This window comes from Panthera onca, chromosome C1 (genome assembly GCF_046562875.1).
Source record: "Panthera onca isolate mPanOnc1 chromosome C1, mPanOnc1 haplotype 2, whole genome shotgun sequence".
NCBI classification, from domain to species: Eukaryota; Metazoa; Chordata; class Mammalia; order Carnivora; family Felidae; genus Panthera; species Panthera onca.
Window position 1 is genome coordinate 158,643,808 of NC_138346.1, and position 19,364 is coordinate 158,663,171.

Consider the following 19,364-nt stretch of genomic DNA (forward strand, 5'->3'; position numbering starts at 1 on the left):
ACCAGTCTGTACAACTATCACAACATACTTATTATTGGGAAAACAATGCTAATTTATCAACAAAAAAAATTTTTTTTGAGCGAAGAAAGCTATACACACAATAGTCTGAAGACCTATAGGGCCTACTCGAAGCACTCAAAGCCTAAGAAATTCAGGAACTTGTATTGAAAAAAATAGTCCTACCTGGGATTTGTGTTTCTTTCGACAGCAGATAGCTGAGTCTTGTGCTTTTTTATTTATCTAAATTGACAATCCCTCTCTTTTAATTGAAGTGTTTAGACAATTTGCTTTTAGTCTAATTATCAATAGGGTTGCGTTTTAACCCAGCATCTTGCTATTCATTTTTATTTGTCCCTTCTATTCTGTGTTCCTTTTTCCCTCTTTTCTTCTTTTGATTATTTTATGTTATTTCATTTTACCTCCACCAATGATTTAATAGCTATCCTTATCTGTTTTATTTTTCAGTGGTTGTGCTAGGGTTTACAGTATACATCTTTAACTTACAACAGTATACATTCAAATAATATAATGACACTCTTGGTATAATATAAGAATCTTAGAACTGTATGCTTCCATTACCCTCCCCCTGTCCTTGGTCTGATTAATATGGCTCATTTAAATTCCTCATGTGTTATATAAATCTTACAATACACTGCTATTATTTTGCTATCGTCTATTACCAATTAAAAAGATAAAAAATGAGAAAAATGTTTTTATATTTAAATGTTTATATATTTACCATTTCTGTTGTTCTTTATTCCTTTGAGTAGATTCAACTTTTTACCAAAGACTCCCTTTAACATAACATATGTATCTTTTGGCTATGAATTCTCTCACCTTTTGCTAGTCTGAAAAAAGCCATTATTTCATCTTCATGTTAAAGGCTTTTTTTTTTTTTCATGTTAACAGTACTTTTTTTCCTTTGGTGCTTTAAAGATGTCATTCATTTTCTTAGATGTCTGATAAAAAGTCTACTGTCATTCATTCTTTCTTCTTCTGTATGTGTGTTGTCTTTCTCTAACTGCTTTTAAGATTTTTTTTTTATTTTGCTTTCTTTCTTTAGTTTGAATGTAATGTTCTCTGGTATGGTTTTCTTCATCTTTATTGTGTTTGTTGTTTATTGAGATTCTTGGCTCTGTTAGTTTATAGTCTTCATTATATTTGGAAAAATCTCATCCATTATTTCTTCAAATGTTTTTTGGCCCCTCTCCTCCTTTCCAGAATTCTAATTACATCAGTATCAGACCACTTGATATTGTGATATTCTTGATGTTCTGCCTACAAATTTTAGACATCTCTGCCCTTTCAAACTCTGACCTCTTATGAAATTGCTGAATTCTGTTTAGGTTTCCTTCTCTGAGCTGTGGCCTGGACCTACTTCCAGGTAATGATCTGGGGCAACTGGAAGGTTTACCTGGTTTGTTTCCCTTCTCTCAGAGACCACAGGCCCATGCTCTGAAAACTATTGTTTTATTTTTTTATCTTTCTATTGTGCGAGGTATTTATGATGGGAAGGCAGTATCCATAACATTTAATCCTTCATGGTCAGAAGCAAAGTTCCCCCTGCCTAACTTTTCTTTCACCAGCTTTATATTTAATTAATTCATAAGTTAAAAAATATAATTGACCTTTTAAAATGTAAATATGAATTTCCTCCACAACTTTATTGCATTTTGGATAAATCCTGAATCCTTTCCCTGGCTTAGAGACCCTGTGTGATCTGGCCCCTTCTTTCCTTTGTAGGTATATCCTTTACCAACTGCTCTTTCCTCCACTCAAACCCCCCAGTGACACTGGTTAAATCGTTTTATTCCTCAGATCTACCATGCATACTCTTGTCTCTGCCTGGCATGCTTCCCTTAATCATTTCTTGGGTACCTCTTACTCATCTTTTATACATAGGCTTGAATGCTACTTATTCAAAGTGATTCTTTCCCTGATCCTTCATCGTCCATGTGTGCAAAAAAATCAAGGTTCCTTGTTATATTTTGTCATAGGACACTAGTTTTTTCCTTCATAGCACTGAACATAATTTGTAGTTATATTTTTATTTGTGTGCATATCTTTTTTCTGAGAGAGTATGTACAAATGGGGGAGAAAGAGAGGGAGAGGGAGAGGGAGAGGGAGAGGGAGAGAGAGAGAGAGAGAGAGAGAGAGAATCTTAAGCAGGTTCAGCACTCAGCGCAGAGCCCAACATGGGGGGAGCTCAATCCTACAACTCTGGAATCATGACCTGAGCTGAAATCAAGAGTCCAACACTCAACCGTCTGAGCCACCCAGGTGCCCCTGTGTGCTTATATTTAATTGTCATTTGCCTTGTGGACTATAAACTCCAAGAAGTCAGGATCTGTGGCTATTTTGTATATCCTTCTATTTTAGGGTCTGGCACATAGTAGACACTCAACAAGTATTTGTTGATGGATGTTTGTACTAGCTGAGAAATAGTGAATTCAACATCTTGAGGGACATGGGATAAGGACTAGGCATCATTATTAGGAAAATGTGTAATTCCAAGAAGATACCTAAATATCACAACTCCTCTACTTTACTATATTTTTAGTGCCACAGGATGATGGGTTTGAGGGGTAAAAGCAAAGGGAAATGCCACTTTGTGGTATTTTTTGTGCTTTTTGTGCTTAGGACTATTAGTTGCTACAATCCTATGGTTTTAAAAATGTAGCACAGATGATCTGCCATGAATGTTCTGACTCATTCTATCACTTCAAAATAATGGCTATTGCTTTTAGTTATTATGAGGCAATCTAAGTATAGAAAATTTGAAAAATAAATAAAAGCTTTCCTGGTATCTCTTAGTCTCCTTTGTCGGTTCAGCATCCTCAGCCCATGTTTTCCATATGGGCTTGCAATTAGCCTTGGCTTTCTGCTGTCCTCTTGGGACTCATTCCTTAGTGCTTCTTCCCCTTTGCCCACAGCTTCTCTGTCAAATGTACATTTTTAATTCTGATGTTTCCTCTGGGCTGGAGCCCCATATGTCCAATGCCAACATGATGCCTCCACTTAGAGATCTAATGTAAGTTCAGAAACAAATTCATCATCAATCTTCCAAACTCATCTCATGCCTCTCATGTCCTATCCCAGTGTCTGGTACAACCATCTGCCTAGTTGTCTAATCCAGAAACATAGGTATTATCATGAGCTCCTCTTTCCCCCTCCTTCATAACTCTGGCCATATTCTGTCACTTTTTCAATCAAATACCTTTTGTGTCAGTGTAATTGGCATTGGCATTTTCTTGACTGAGCTACAATCATGTTTCACCTAGAATACTGCTCCACTCCCCTGACTGGTCTCCTTGCATCATCCTTATTTCCCTCCCTTCTTTATCCACATTGCAGCCAAACTGATCTTTGAAAAATACACAGTATTCCGCTGCCTAGGACTCTTCAATGGCTTCCCACTGGTGTCAGAGTAAAGATAAATCTTCTAGACTACAAGGCCCCACAAAAAGCCTTCCACCTATTATTTCTGCCTTCTCTTTTCTTTTTCCTTTTCCTTTTTTTTCTTCTTTCCAATTATGCTAGACTTTCAGCAGCTCCTCTAATGTGCACGCTCTTTTCTTCCTTATAGGCTATACAGGTGTTGTTCCCTGTGCTTTGAACACTCATCCTCTTAAACTATAGCCTATTTCATTCCTGCCTGTTAGTACTTAATACAAGCTTTTTTTTTTTTTTTTTTTGACTCTCAATGCAAAGTCAGGTTTTCTTTTTAAAAAAAATTTTTTTTTAATGTTTATTTATTTTTGAGACAGAGAGAGACAGAGCATGAACAGGGGAGGGGCAGAGAGAGAGGGAGACACAGAATCGGAAGCAGGCTCCAGGCTCTGAGCCATCAGCCCAGAGCCTGATGTGGGGCTCGAACTCACGCACCGTGAGATCGTGACCTGAGCTGAAGCTGGATGCTTAACTGACTGAGCCACCCAGGTGCCCCAAAAGTCAGGTTTTCTTATTTAATGCTTTTACAGTACCTCATGGCTATTTTTTTTTAATTTTTTAGTGTTTATTTATTTTGAGAGAGAGCATGCGTGCAAATGGGGAAGGAGCAGAGAGAGAGGGAGAGAGAGAGAGAGAGAGAGAGAGAGAGAGAGAATCCCAAGCAGGCTCTGCAGTGCCAGCACGGGGCCCGATGTGGGGTTTGAACTCATGAACCATAAGATCATGACCTGAGCCAAAATCCAGAGTCTGACAGTTATCTGACTGAACCACCCAGGTACCTGCCTCCATACCTCTTCTTTATTGCACCTCATAACTTAATAATCAACTGTAAATTAGTTGGTTATGTTCTTCACTTATTAGACTGTAAGCTTCATGAGAGCAAGGCTGTGTCTATCTAATTCCTTGTTAGCTCTGGTGCCTAGCACAGTTTTGAATAAAGTAGGTACTCAGTAAATACTTTTGGATTGAGAAATCCTTTGAAAGGATTGCTGGTACAGTCCTGCCTTCACAGAAAGGAAAAGTCAACCCAAAACAAAAAGCCAAGTTTTTTTTTTTTTTTTCAAACCTGACATTGACCAAGTCAGTAGCCAGTGTGGAACTGATTTAGAAAAGAGAGTAGCAGGGATCAAGGACAATTAGGCAAAGCGTGGACATTTTTGGCACAGGATGCTTTTGACAACTCAAGTTTCAGCTAAAAGACAGGAGGGTGAGGGAATAATGAATCAAGATCTAGTCTCAGTAGAAAAGAACCTGATAGAAAAAACCTGAAAGAATAAGAGTTCTTCTCTGATTACTGAGCTTGACTATCCATGCTCAAAATGCATGGCGTCAGAAACTGAGCATAAAGAAGACACTAAGACAACAAGGAAAGAGAAGTTAAGACTGGCCACGTATGGTAGAAAGCTAAGGAAAGTATAGCTTTCAGTTCATGTATGGTACCTGGAACTCTTTATCTCTAGATACATGTTTTTGGTTTTGGTTTTGTTTTGTTTTTGGCATGGGGCAACAGAGTATTCTCATAATCCGCCTGCCACCTTGCCAGTGGAAAGAGGATTCTTAAAAAATGTACCACTGGACCTGGGTCACATTAACCCAGAGACCTGGCTAGAGTGAAATTTGTAATTTGTGGGTAGCATATTTTATTGTGGCTTATTCTGTGGGGGTCAGGAGGCAGAAACTGCCCCAGGTGCCAATGCTCGGCATGGTAACTGTCTACAGTAGGAAAGAAAGGAAGTCACAAGACATGAGAATTTTATAATCCAGTTGATCAATAAATATCTATGAAGCACCTCATATGTCCCAGGTAGTAGTGAATCCATGGTGATCTAGACAGATATTAAATAAATATGTAAGCTCTCAGGTAACAGAAACATTAGTGTCAAATTTTATAAATGTCATAATAGTCTAAGTGCACATTTTTATTTTACTTATAACAAGGATATCAACAAGAGCTGCCTTGTGCTGGGTCTGTGTTCTGCTCAAGACTTCTGGATGTGCATACTAACTTGTAAGAGAAAAAGAAGAAGACAGAACAACAGATTCTAAAGTGTATGTGTTCATGCATATTACAATTATTGGAATTGTTAATATGTATGTTGATACCAGAGGAGAAATTTTGGAAAAATTTTTCCTTCTTATGGATTGCATGATAGAAACCTTTATTGCAGTGATAGGAATAGATTTTACTCTAAATGCCAACTTTGATTTAATGGAGTGTAGCTGCCTGGAGTACCGTGTTGAGAAGGATTCTGAGGCATGTCGAGGCTTAAGGTACAGAGCACTGGATTGAAATATTTGAAATGGGCCCACGATGCAATTAGGGAAGCAATCATGTTACAAATTGGTTCTCCTTATTCTGTGTGGTAACAGAACTCACCTGCACCCTCTCCCCATTGAAACTGATTCTTTTATTTGTTCATTCAATATTTGTTGCAAATGAGATGTGCCTGGCACTGTGCTGTGCATGGGAGATACAGAGATAAAAGGACATAATCTTTGCACTTAAAGATCTTGTAGTCAAGTAAAATAAAATTACAATGTCATTGCATAAAAATGCCTTATCTTTATGTTTGAACAGTATTGTGAAATGCTACATTTTCTTTCTACTTTTTCCCCCATCAAATCCTAGTGAATAAAATCTGCTCTAAAATTATTAAATACTGAATGAAGGTAGGCTGAAAAGTGTCATTCTCAACTCATTTGGAGCTCAAGATAAAAATCTTGCAAAATTCACAAATCATAGTAAATTGTCATCCAACAGAGAATATTTCCATCTAAGGATATGGGCTACACTGAACTAACAATTATATTTTGATATGTATTCTAACTAAACCCCAAGACAACAACACCATGGTGTGACAGCTGTTTAGAATAAAGATGGAAAAATATTCCCCAAAAAAGTCTTATTAAGAGTGTAGCTGTGCATATATAATGATCTCTCTGTACTTCTTTGTCTTTATTTTTCTCTTTCCTGTCCTTCCCTGCACCCCCCCCCCCACCCTGATCATGCCAGAGTTTTCATTTTTCATTGAGGATCATGGTTCTGTTCCCTTTGTATGTGGTGATTGGATTCTGTTATGGGTCAATGACTGTGAAAGAAAGAACCCCTCACATTCTGTTTGTGACTGCTTAATATTTTTCTGTATTGAATACATCATATCCTTGGTAGCTTATGCTTGTTCAACCTGTGCTCTTTTTCTTCTTTGTCCACTATCTGGACTGAAGTATTGCTCTTGTTTTTACCTCTGACCTTTACATGGGGAAATATCATTGGATATTTTCCAAAGGCAGATGAGTCTATGTGAAGTGATCTTTACACCAACCTTCAGATGTCTCTTGAAGGTCAGGGAATTGACCAGTATCTTGGTACTATACAAATTTGCCTAAACTGCTTCATGGGACAAATTTAACTCTGAATGCCTCATTGCTCTTGAGACCACCCCTTCCTCTCTAAAGATGCTTAAGGTAATAGAATGGAATGGGTTGAGATTGTAAGATTCTAAGTCTTATGGACCTGGATAAAACTCTGACATTGGCATACTGGCATTCAAAAATGGGCTGTACTATTATGCCAATAGTCTAATTTGAATCCCCAAAGTTGCTAACTTCCAGACTCTATACTTCAAACATCTAGCTTCTGCATATCTTATAATGGTGATGCCCTTATATACTGTCACTGCCCCAAGAGCTATGGTAAAATTCACATCCTCACTGGATCATAAACTATTCAAAAGCAGAGGCAGGGTCTTGCTATTTTTTAGTGCTACATTATTAGCACAGAGCAGGTACTCAAGAAATTTTGGTTGAATGAATAAAAACAATACAAAACTATTTTATTTTAAAATAGCACATAAATATGGCAACCGCCATTTCTACAACCTCCCTCCCCAAAACACAGTGCAGGAATTTGTAAAATCAATGATGTCAGTTTTTCACAAATTTGAGAATTCTTTTCAAGTTTGTGTTTCTATATGCAGTGGTTAGATTCTGTCTTCTACTGAATTTTTACCTTTTCTTTTCTCACCTGCCCCACCACACATCACCATGACATATTACAGAGGCTGATATGGAAAGAGATTGCACCTTTCCTCATTCAAAGGATAGTGTTGATCTGGACAAAGGTGATGAAACCTAGAGGCATGGATATACTTAAGATGACATTGCTTAAGATGATATCACATGGATCTTCTTTATTCAATGAACTCTTGGTCATTTTTTGGGCACAGAGGAATTGGCTTTTTTTTTTAAATCACAAATGAAAAGAGACAATAGTATATGTTGGGAAATGTGACATGACTTATAAATAGATATAGCAGATAATTGCATGATGAAGTCAGAAATAGCATAATTATTGTCATACCTATTCTCTACTTCCTCTTCTCTGCCATGCATCCGTTGGATGCCTCAACTTTTATAAGGAATTTGTGTTTTATGTTTCTTTTCTTTGGGTCTTTTAAAATGTAGTTAATACAAATATGGATAAATTATTCAGTTTTATTCTAAAACATGTAGCATATTACACTAATTTACATTATAGCATTCAAGACATCTGTTATGGGAGGATTTAAAAGTGGGACAGATTAAGGATGCCTGTGTGATTCAGTCGATTGAGCATCCAACTCTTGATTTCAGCTCAGGTCATGATCTCATGGTTCATGAGGGTCGAGCCTTGCTTAGGGCTCTATGCTGGGTGGGGAGCCTGCTTGAGATTCTCTCTTTTCCTCTCCTTCTGCCTCTTCCCTTGTTTTTGTGCACAAGCGAGCTCTCTCTCTTTCAAAGAAAAATAGTAGGACAGATTATATCTGAATATCTGGAACAATGATGAGTTAATTGAGGAGAAGATTGAAAGGGAGGAATAGGTGAAAAAAAGTGAGTTCAAGGATCCTGGAAAATATGTGTGTGTGTGTGTGTGTGTGTGTGTCTATACACACACACACACACACATTTATGTGTATTCATATTTATATACACATATATCATATATATATATATATATATATCATTGTATATAGACATCCTCCTCTACATAGTGGCAAAAGTTCCTAGACAATCAAGTGGGTAAACATTGAAATAGCCTTGGGCCAAAATTGTCTAGGTTCTGATTCTAAAAAGAGTGTTGGGAGACTCCTGCCATATATAAATATCAATGACCATCTATTGCAATATTGTGGTTTTGGAAGGGATACCACTGAGTGTATTTTGAGGTGCATATATTTTCTGCATAGTTCAGGCTATCTCAAGAAATATCAGTGATTTAGAAAATAAGCTCTTCTTTCTTAATCACAGCTTACCACCTCTTTTATTTTTCACATGCCAGCATCCTTCAGAGCTCCCATGTTCTATAAGGAAGGGTATTAACATTCACCGAGTGTCTTTTATGTGGCAGACACTGGTGAAAATTTCAGTATCGTGTCATTCATTTCTCACAACAGCCCTGTGATAGCACTCTGTCCCATTTTACAAATGAGACAGGCACAGCAAACAGAGGGAGTGAGGGGCAGGGCCAGGCCAGGTCTCTCTGACCGCACTGTGGCCAAGCAGAAAGCAGAACTTCATCTTATCTGTATGAAATGTATTTTTTTTTCAGGCTTATGAGTTTTCAAACCTTCTACATTCCATAAAAACATACACCATTTCTAATTACTGAAAGGTAGTGTTCAACTTCTTACCTGTAACCATTCTCTTGCTTTTGATTTCATACACCTCAGTCATCTTTACCTACCAGCCTGCCCGCTTCAGCACTACGGTCCTGCCAAGGCTGCCCCTGTGAGGAGTGCCTGGGACCCCCAGACCTGTGCCCTCATCAGCACCATCATTTTTTTGTCTTTTTAAGGGAAGTGCGTTATGTGTGGACCACATTTTCTGGCCCTTTCCCTCTTGACTTGCTCTGGACTGTCCCTAACTCCATTACAGATTTCTTTAAATCGTGGCTACTAGAACTGCAAAAAAGGTTCCTCATGCATAGGATAATATCTTTATTTTGTTTCCAGTACTTGACCATGATACTCAGAACGTTGTTACCTTTTTAAAATTTTTTCCCCATGTTTATTTATTTTTGAGAGAGAGAGAGAGAGAGCGAGCAAGTGGGGAAGGGGCAGAGAGAGAGGGAGACACAGAATCCAAAGCAGGCTCCAGGCTCTGAGCTGTCAGCACGGAGCCCGATGCGGGGCTTGAACTCACAAACTGTGAGATCATGACCTGAGCGGAAGTTGGACGCCCAACCGACTGAGCCACCCAGGTTCCCCTCTTGTTACCTTTTAAGATTCAACAGCAGTTCTTCTTTTAGAGAACGTAAAAGGTTACAGATGATACTCAGCAGGGTCAGGTCCATCTCAGACCTCAGGTGCTCAAGTGTTATTTCCACAAGGGCATCTAGGTGGGGCGCAACGTGGGCCTTTTATAAGGTGGTCAGGTGTGTCCATTTGCCCCCCTTCTTGCTCCTCCAGCTGCAGCTCACATCACTCAGCCTCTCACCCAAGTGTCTTCCAACCCTACTGGCTTTGTTCGTGTTCCCCATAGTTGCCAGCTCCTTCCTATCATAGGGTCTTTGCCCATGCTATGCCCTTTGCCAAGACTGCACACCATTACTCATCCTTTAAATTTCTGGTTTATTGCCCTCATACAATATACTTCTTCATAGCAACTATCATATCACATTTGCAAGTAAAGAATTATTGTTGTGCTTATTTGCTCAAAGTCTCTCATCCTGATGCATTACAAAGAACTCCATGAGGACAAGGAGGGATTCCTTTGGTTACCTATGTAGTCTCGGTGCCTAGCATAGTATTTGATACCGAGTAAGAGGCCAATAAATCCTTGCTAAATGAATGACTAAATTATGGAAGGAAGGAAATAATGACTTTGTGGACACAGTTGTGTCCACACCCTGGTTCCAGTTCTCCCTTTCAGCAAAACTGGTTTTAACAGCCTCTTTTTCAGATGATACAGGCTTAGTATCACATCTGTCCTGGGCTTGCAGACTGCCAGGTCTCTGTAGTGGGGTTAATGAAGCCACGACATGGTGCGAAATGATGTCAGCTGTATTGGCTGACTCTACATGGCCAGCCACCTGCTTTCTTGCAGTATACTGAGTAAGCCAAGTACAGTTTGGGTGGGCAATGGCACCAGAGGTTGGCATGCAGGACACAGCAGTGGAGGTTCCAGCCACCAGAAAGTGTTAGAAATTCAGATAAATGGCAGCATCATGACTCTGAGTACTTTTTATATTCAGACATATCCAAGCCAATGCGTTGGAATACTGCAGTATAAAATATTTTTTTATCACTATAAAAGCCATTTTATGCACATTGTAGAAAGTTAGAAAATATATCAAAATAAAATAAAATTAAATAAAGTACCACAGCTACAGTCACCCACACATACAACCTTTCTCATATTTCCTTCCAGATTTGTAGTATTTGTTTATGAGAGATTTTGCTTTTTATGCTGTTTGCTACCTGTTTTTTTTTTTTTTTTTTTTGGTAAACAGTTTCCACTTTTCCAGTTCAACAAATGTTAATTTTATCTTATATTCATCCTATATTCAGATTTCCCCAGTTGTCCCCCACAAATGTCTTTATAACATTTTGTCCATCTCAGGATCTAATCTAGTCCGGACCTTGGATCTGGTGGTCATGTCCCTTAGGTCTCTAATATTCTAATTAGCAAGGTCCCTTTTTCTCCTAATACTGACATGTGGTCCTGTCAGTTGTCCTGCAGAATATCTCATTTTCTGGATTTGTTTGGTTCCTTCCCAGGGGTATCATTCACATTGTTTCTTTATCTCCTGTATTTCCTATAAAATGTAGGTTAGGTTTTGATGTATTCCTGTTAAACATTTTTGGACCAGAATACATTCTACATATGCTGTATGATCTCCAATGCATCACATCAGGAGAAACATAGTATACGGTTGAATCACTATTAGCAATGCTGAACCTGAATGTAGGACTAGGGGCCGGGTTCTTTTTAAAAAGATTCCAGACTGACACAGCAAGAGTGTGACTCTCACCAATTTCCAGCCTGGCTTTGCTCATTGCTAATCCCTCCTCCATCCCTATCTCCAACCTGTCTTCATCCCCTTAGTACCCTTCAAGCAGGTGCCTGCATAACTCAGTTGGTTAAGCGTCCAACTTTGGCTCAGGTCATGATCTCAGGGTTTGTGGGTTCAAGCCCTGCGTTGGGCTCTGTGCTGACAGATAAGAGTTGGAGACTGCTTCAGATTCAGTGTCTCCCTCTCTCTCTGCCCCTAGGCTCTGTCTCTCTCTCTCTCTCTCAGAAAAAAAATAAACGTTAAAAAAATAAAAAAAAATAAGGAAGACCCTTCGAGCAAGAAAGACAAAAGGGAATGAAGGTGGTAAAAGGCACAGCAATCAGATTAGGAAGGGTAGTCTAATAGTTCCCATCTCCAACTACATACTGAGGCTACTGCACTAGCCATAAGTAGGCAGGATGCATATCCAGGAGCTGATCTCATTTGAGATTCCAGTTCTCAAATTACCAGGGTCAAAATAATTTGGCATTGGTGTTTGTACACATCCACAAGGCAGTCTGCATGATGTATGGATGTTCTCGTACTTTTTAAAAAAGATATAAGGTTATACAGAAAGCTGGTTCTACCATTTTATGAATTGATCACACCAAAAAAAAAGAGACAAAGAACTTTGATTTTTTAACTCACTGTGCAAATTCTAGGAAGAAGGAGTCAAAATTATATTGTATGATATTCTATCTGGGTAAGGGAGACCAGCACCTAGGTCCGCTTTGTTGTTTTTAAACAATGAGACTATGCAACCTTGGTACTTTCAACACTCTGAGTTTCCATATACCCTATCTGTAAAATGGGAATGCTTACACTTTTAGTCCATAGTTGCTGAGGATTTAACTGTGTCTGTAAAGCACCTACATTGCAGGAGTAGCTTATTCCCTTCTCCATCTGCTGGGGCTGAGGTTACTGCTCTGCTTCCTGCCATACCCAGCAAGGATTCCAGTGGGCCTGAGCCTGTGGGTGGAGTTCATTAGTATATATACCTGGAGGAGTTGGGAAAGATCAGAGTAGGGAGCTTGAGGCAGGGGCTAACCTCTGTTACTGTACGAACTAACATTTGATTAGAATAGTACGTTCTTAGGCCTTTTACAAAAAAACATTGCGACATCTTTTTTAAAATATGAAATTTTGTGGGGCGCCTGGGTGGCTCAGTCGGTTAAGCGGCCGACTTCAGCCCAGGTCATGATCTCGCGGTCCGTGAGTTCGAGCCCCGCGTCCGGCTCTGTGCTGACAGCTCAGAGCCTGGAGCCTGTTTCAGATTATGTGTCTCCCTCTCTCTGACCCTCCCCCGTTCATGCTTTGTCTCTCTCTGTCTCAAAAATAAATAAAAAAACGCTAAAAAAAATTTTTTTTAAAAATATGAAATTTTGTTGTTTTTTATTATTTTGGAGGATTTAAAAGGCAAGTCTAGTTACTTAGGGCCCAGGAACAGGAATGAAGCAGTTGATATTGGATTTTAATATTTTATTCTATCTCTCAAGTACTCAGCCTTCAATATACATGCTTTTAGGTCTAATAAAACAGTGAGAGATGGCCATTCTTATTTGGGGGGCTTTCTTTGGCTATATACCCCCCATGTAAAAGCTGGGAAATCAGTTAATGCTTATCATTCTAATGAATGTGGTCCAGCATTGCTATTTTAAAGCAGGTGTGGTGCAGGATGAGGGGGGTCCTAAAATTTTTGTAAATTATCTTTATTTTTGTGATCCATTTGAGTGCTAGAGGCCGGAAGTTGTACTGGTTATGAGTGGACATTGGAGCCACATAAACCTAAGTTTGATTTTCAGATCCACCACTTACTAGCAGGGTGGTGACTAAGCAAAGATTAGACCCGAAGCACATTGCCTCTGGGAACTTCAGCTTTTTATTTTTAGAGGAGAATTGATTACTCTGACTACGGCAATGGTTGTTGTGAATATTAAAAGAAATAATGTAAATGAATCATGGCACCTAGTGTATAGCAAGTATTCAAGAATTGGTTGCTATTTTAATTATCATTATCTTTCCCAGTGAACACAGTTTACAAATGCTCACTTTCTCTAGAATCTTTATCCCAACTCTGACTCTCAATGGTTTTCTATTGTTAGATTGATGTGAAACATGGATGCTTAGATCAAGGGTTGTAATTTCTGCCCATCAATTCTATAGTGAGAATGCTTTTCGTTAATGGCTTGACAAGGCTGATAAAGTAACAGAGAATGGAGCGTTCATAGAAAGCATTAATATTTTTGTTTCCCATATGGATGGGATTATTTGAGCAATAAAACTTTAGTGTGTTATCACTGTTCATTATGGAACTTGCCACATCCACCTCCCCCACATGTAATGTGGTTCAATTGTGGCTGCAGAATTTGAGTTACATCTCTTCTCTGTAGTCTATACTGGCTATTCTGCATGTAGTTGAAAATATTCAATGCATATTAAGTTTTTCATGACTAATGCATCTTCTGAGGTTTAAGCAGAAGCATAAAATGAAAGTAAACAAAGTGCCTTAGTTCTTGGTGCTGAATTTTTCAAGACTGTACATATCACCTTGTACAAGGCATGGATGAAAATGGAAGAATTAAAAACTTTATTCCCCCACCCTCCAACCTCTAAACCCAGTATCTTTGTGCAATTTTGTTTTTAACTTCCTAAGATTAACTTCCACATGATTAGTGACTATGGGCATTAAGTATCTGTTTAGCTAGTACAATACACCTTATGTTATTCTCTGTGTTAAGGTTGAAGAACTAGGATTTCTTATGGTAGGGAGAGATGGGTATAGAGCTTAGGAATCACTGATCCCTACAAATAAAGATTTGCTTGCCCTTTGTTTTTTTTCCTAGAAGAAACATCAGACACTACTTACTTAGAAGATGATACCTATGGTAAGTCATAGTCTGAGTGTTAAGTGATAAGTTAGTCTAAGAATTCTTCATGACAGTCAGTCTATTAAGGAATACATGATTCTTTCAAAATCTAGGAACACCTAAATATTTGATTGGTAAAGACTAATTACTGAAGACTTTTTTGGTCCTTCTTTCAAGTGGCTGATTTCTTCCTCCTGAAGGGATTTCCTCTCTTAGAGCTATATAAAAAAAAAAAATCCCTCAGGAAGAACATCTTATAGCTGCTGATGCTTCATTACCCCAGGTCATCCCATACATCTTGCTTTCTTTCCACCCTGAATCTCAGTTTATGACCTTAACACATATGTCTTATTTAAATCTCTCTTTATAATAAAGATCTCTATTGTCAGGCCTCTTGGCTGTTTCATGACACTATCTTACCCAGTCCTCTTTTTGTGACATCTGGCTCACACCTTAGCCCCGTATAGTTGAGTCTTACTACTCAAAGTGTGGTCTGTGGAGGGGTGCGTGGGTGGCTCAGTCTGTTGAACGTTGGACTTCAGGTCAGGTCATGATCTCCCAGTCTGTAGTTTGAGCCCCGCCTCATGCTCTGTGCTGACAGCTCAGAGCCTGGAGCCTGCTTCAGATTCTCTCTCTCTCTGCCCCTCCCCGGCTTGCACTCTGTCTTTCTCAAAAATAAATAAACATTAAAAAAAAGAGAAATTTAAAAGTTGGTCTGTGGACCGGACCAACAGCAGGGAGCTTGTTAGAAATGCAGAATCAAGCCCCGCCCCAGTCTTACTGAATCAGAATCTGCATTGTCAACAAGATCCTCAAGTGATTCATTTGCAAATAAAAGTTTGAGCTGCACAGACTTAAAGAATTGTTCTTCCTTTATGTGTTCTCATTGCCCCTGAGATATCCAAGTACTTCTCTGCTGTGACTTCCAACATTCCTTGGATCCCAAATCCTCAACTGAAAAGGTTATCACATTTGCACTTTCCTATCTCTGTTCTCAAAGCCTCTTTATTGATGCTTGTGTACTTTAATTGTACCTGGGTAGATTCTAGGGTTTGTGCTTAAACTTATATAGCACTTTATAGTCTTTAAAGTTCCCTTACACAGATTTTATTTGATCACATAGGATCCTATAAGGTGGAAAGATAGGTAATATAATCATTTGTAGAAGCTATTTTATAAATTTCCATTTATGGTTTTCTAACCTTAGGGGTGAAAGATATACCAGCAGATTTTTCCCCCTATTTTTGAAAAACATAGAAGCCAAGTCTTTTTTGGGTTATCAGGAGTCAGTGAGTTATTCTTACTCAAGATATATCATGATTTAAAATTGTGTTTTACTGTTCAATATGATATTATATTTTCATTCATAAACCTTGTCTTAATGAGGATAATTAGGACTATAATAAAATTGTCATCTTTCTGACAAGATTTTTGAGATAAATGAGCCAATGAAGAATAAGCGCTTCACTTCTGATATAACCTGATATAATAAGCTGGTATAATAGACCACAGAGCACTGCTTCTGCTTGAATGAAAAGGAGTTTTCAAGGAAAGGGAGAAACTCCAATGTAGAATATTGCCTTGAGATCTTAGGCTATTTCCATTCTCCTAGAGAAGATATATGTAAGAGAACTCACTGCTAAGTTGGAGGAACTGTTGGTTTTGCATCCCCTGAAAATGCATTTATATTAGAAGAAACACCTGCAGGGGCGCCTGGGTGGCTCAGTCGGTTAAGCATCTGACTTCGGCTCAGGTCATGATCTCACAGTTTGTGAGTTCAAGCCCCGCGTCGGGCTCTGTGCTGACAGCTCAGAGCCTGGAGCCTGCTTCCCATTCTGTGTCTCCCTCTCTCTCTGCCCCTTCCCTGCTCATGCTGTGTCTCTCTCTGTCTCAAAAATAAATAAACATTAAAAATAAAAAAAAAAATTAAAAAAAAAGAAGAAACACCTGCAGATCCTAAGAGTGTTATACCCAGGAGTTAGGGGTGAATGGGTGAATAGGCATGGCAGGTGAATTTGGTGCCCTTTTTGTCTTATTTCTTTGAACCATTTACTCAACATTTAGATGTCTTTTCAAGAACCTTATGTTAATGAAAGCTTAACTGTGTTTAATAATGTAGGTGAGCTTGGGAGAATTGGAGTACAGTTGAGAGTAGACCATGGAAAACATGCTTCAACAGCCTCCTATTCCAAAGAAGCTGAGGCCCAGCAAAGCTGGTGACTTTATCCCATGTATTCTACCTCCTCTGCTCTTACAAGGAAGGGGAATCCTTGTCTCCTCTAGGCTGGTACCTCCCACAAGGACCTTGCTATGAAATTGTCCCCTCTCTCTCCTGCACTATTCCCACCATTGTATAAACATGCCTAAATATCAACCCCTTGAAATAATTGGTAAAGCCTCCATTGACTTACCTATCATGCTCCACCTACCACTCCATTTCTTTCCTTTTTCACATAGGAAACTCCTCATTAGAGTTGTCTTTAGGCACTGACTCCACTTTCTTCCCTCTCATCCTTTCATTACCCCACACCAACTGGAATTGTATCTGAACTACTTCAGGAAACACTTTATCCACATTTCCAAAAATGTCTATCTTGCTCCTCCAATGGAGAATTATTTTCTTTCTCACCTTATTCTCCATCAGCAACATTTGACACATCTAGCCATTTTCTTTTTTGCAATATTTTCTTCTTTTGCTTCCATGATACCACACTCTCTGGTCTTCTGGTTTTCCTCCTTTCTCTCTGACGTCTCCTCTTCCTCTGCCCAATCTCTAAGATTTAGAGTCCAAATGTTGGGGAATCCCCAGTATGCATTTTCTCTTTTTACGTTATCCTAGGTGATTTCATCTCATCTCAGTTTTGTTTGTTTGTTTTACTCGTTTTTATTTTTATTTATATCCAAGTTAGTTAACATATACTAGAATATTGGCTTCAGGAGTAGAACACAGTGATTCATCACTTATGTATAATGCCCAGTGCTCATCCCAACAAGTGCCCTCCTTAATGCTCATCCCCAAGACATTTCCCCTCCAGCAACCCTCAGTTTGTTCTCTGTATTTAAGAGTTTCTTACGGTTTTTAAAGACCATACACATGCTGCCACCTCCTAAATTTGTATCACTGGCCTTTTTTGCTCTATCTTGCTCCAGACTGGTTTATTCAGCTTCAGATCCCACTAAACCCAGTCTACCTATCTTTTCATTCCTAATCCTCTAGTCTGACCATTTCCACTGTATTACTTCATTTAAACAACTGTCCTTTGTTATTTTGATATTTACAATAGCCTCCTCACTGGTTTTCATACTTTAGCTATTGCCCTAAACATAGTTATGCTTTCATTAACAAGTCCATTCTCCACAGAAGAATCTGTTTATAACTACTCTTATATTCTCAAAATCAAGTAGTGAACTGAGCAAATAACCAACTGCTTTTTAAATTTTCAGAGCACATTAGGACCGCCGGTGATTCAGTTGGGTGAGTGTCCGACTTCAGCTTAGGTCATAGTCTCACAGCTCGTGAGTTCAAGCCCCTTGTTGGGGTCTGTGCCAACAGCTCAGAGCCTGGAGCTTGCTTCAGATTCTGTGTCTCCCTCTCTCTCTCTCTGCCCTCGCCTCTCACTCTCTTTCTCTTTCAAAAATAAAAACATTAAAAAAATTTTTTTAATTATCAGAGCACAATTATATATCATCACAATTATGATGAGTTAATATTACTTTTTTCCTCTAATCACACTTTATTTAATGTACCATTTTGGTCAGTTTTAGATTAGTTAGTATATAAATGTAGGAGTCACAAGAGCAAATATTGTATTAGTCCAATGGACAGTGCACAATTTTGGTTATTGGCTATTTTGCCCTTACTTTTTTGACCCCCACAATTTGCATATGACATTTTGACCCAATTTAAACCCGAGGATATTTTGACTATTTCTGTACACTCACATTTAAATCAGATTTATGCCAACATTAATGAACTTGGGTCAGTAAACTATTCTTTTATTTGGTGGGGGAAAATACCTTCTATTAGTTAATTTCGTTTCTTAATTTTTGAATAGCAGTGTTAAACTATTTATGGTTTTTATCCTTTTTTATTCTACTAAGCTTATTTTAATTAGACTACCATGTTTTGTGTCAATTTTAAAATAAATATTTGATTCATTGATTGTTTTATTTTACATTAAGATTCATCAACTTCGTGACATATTTTTGTGGATTTTACAGGATGATATGATTCCTCTATCAATTTTTGGTCAATAAATTTTTACCATGAGAAGTTTTAGTTAGTGTCAATTCTATTTTTTGTTAACTATTTCTCTAAAAGTTTAATTTCTTCTAAGGTCAATTTTTGCAGTGTTTATTATTGTTAGTAATATGTGATTCTTCAACTTTTTTTATTAAAAAAGAAAAAATGCTTCACTATATATATATGCTTAGCATTGCTAGTTTTATTTTGACATAATTATTTCTACTTGATCTAATTTTACTTGGGTCAAGTTGTATTTTGTCTTAAGTGTCCTTAGGGTCAAAATGCCAGGATTAAAATATATTACGATAATCTTAATTGCTCCTTATTTTTTCTCTTAGAATATCAATGTTAGCTAGAGCTGTTACAATTGTAAATTATTGCTAAAACAGGTTTGACTCCACATAGAAATTCCAGAGAGCCTAGAGACATCTTGAGAGGAGCATATGTAAATTTAAGGGAAAAGGGCACATTTCTTTTTTAGGCAAAACATGTTATTTAAGGTTGACTTCTGATTCCCCGGGAAAGAGCTCTTTCCTTACCTTGGAGCTTTTATTTCCCCTGGCAATCCAAGCTCTCTTTCTCTTTCTCCGTACTATTGACTACCTCTTGGCACAAAATATTGCAATCAATTATTCCACATCTGTGTGAACAAGGGTCTTTAGAAGAAGAAACTGATTAAAATATATGGTCTCCTTAGGCTTTTAAATAGGACACCCTCCATTTTAGTTTTTGATAGTTTGCATTAAGTAGCTGCAATGTGTATTCTCTC

The 19,364-nt window shown here is 38.2% G+C and overlaps 1 protein-coding gene across 8 annotated transcripts in view; it reads left to right on the forward strand.

The window, feature by feature from the left end:
* SLC44A5 (solute carrier family 44 member 5) overlaps window positions 1–19,364 on the forward strand; it is a 370,848-nt gene that overhangs the window by 166,385 nt on the left and 185,099 nt on the right. For 4 of the 8 annotated variants that reach the window (XM_060626604.2, XM_060626603.2, XM_060626606.2 and 1 more), the window contains exon 3: window positions 14,326–14,367. The exons of 2 other annotated variants lie outside the window; for them this stretch is intronic. In XM_060626604.2, the coding sequence (XP_060482587.1) occupies window positions 14,326–14,367 (42 nt within the window). Of the gene's footprint in view, window positions 1–14,325; window positions 14,368–17,793; window positions 17,825–19,364 lie in introns of all 8 variants that reach the window. 2 more of the 8 variants (XM_060626608.2, XM_060626609.2) reach the window with 1 other exon arrangement.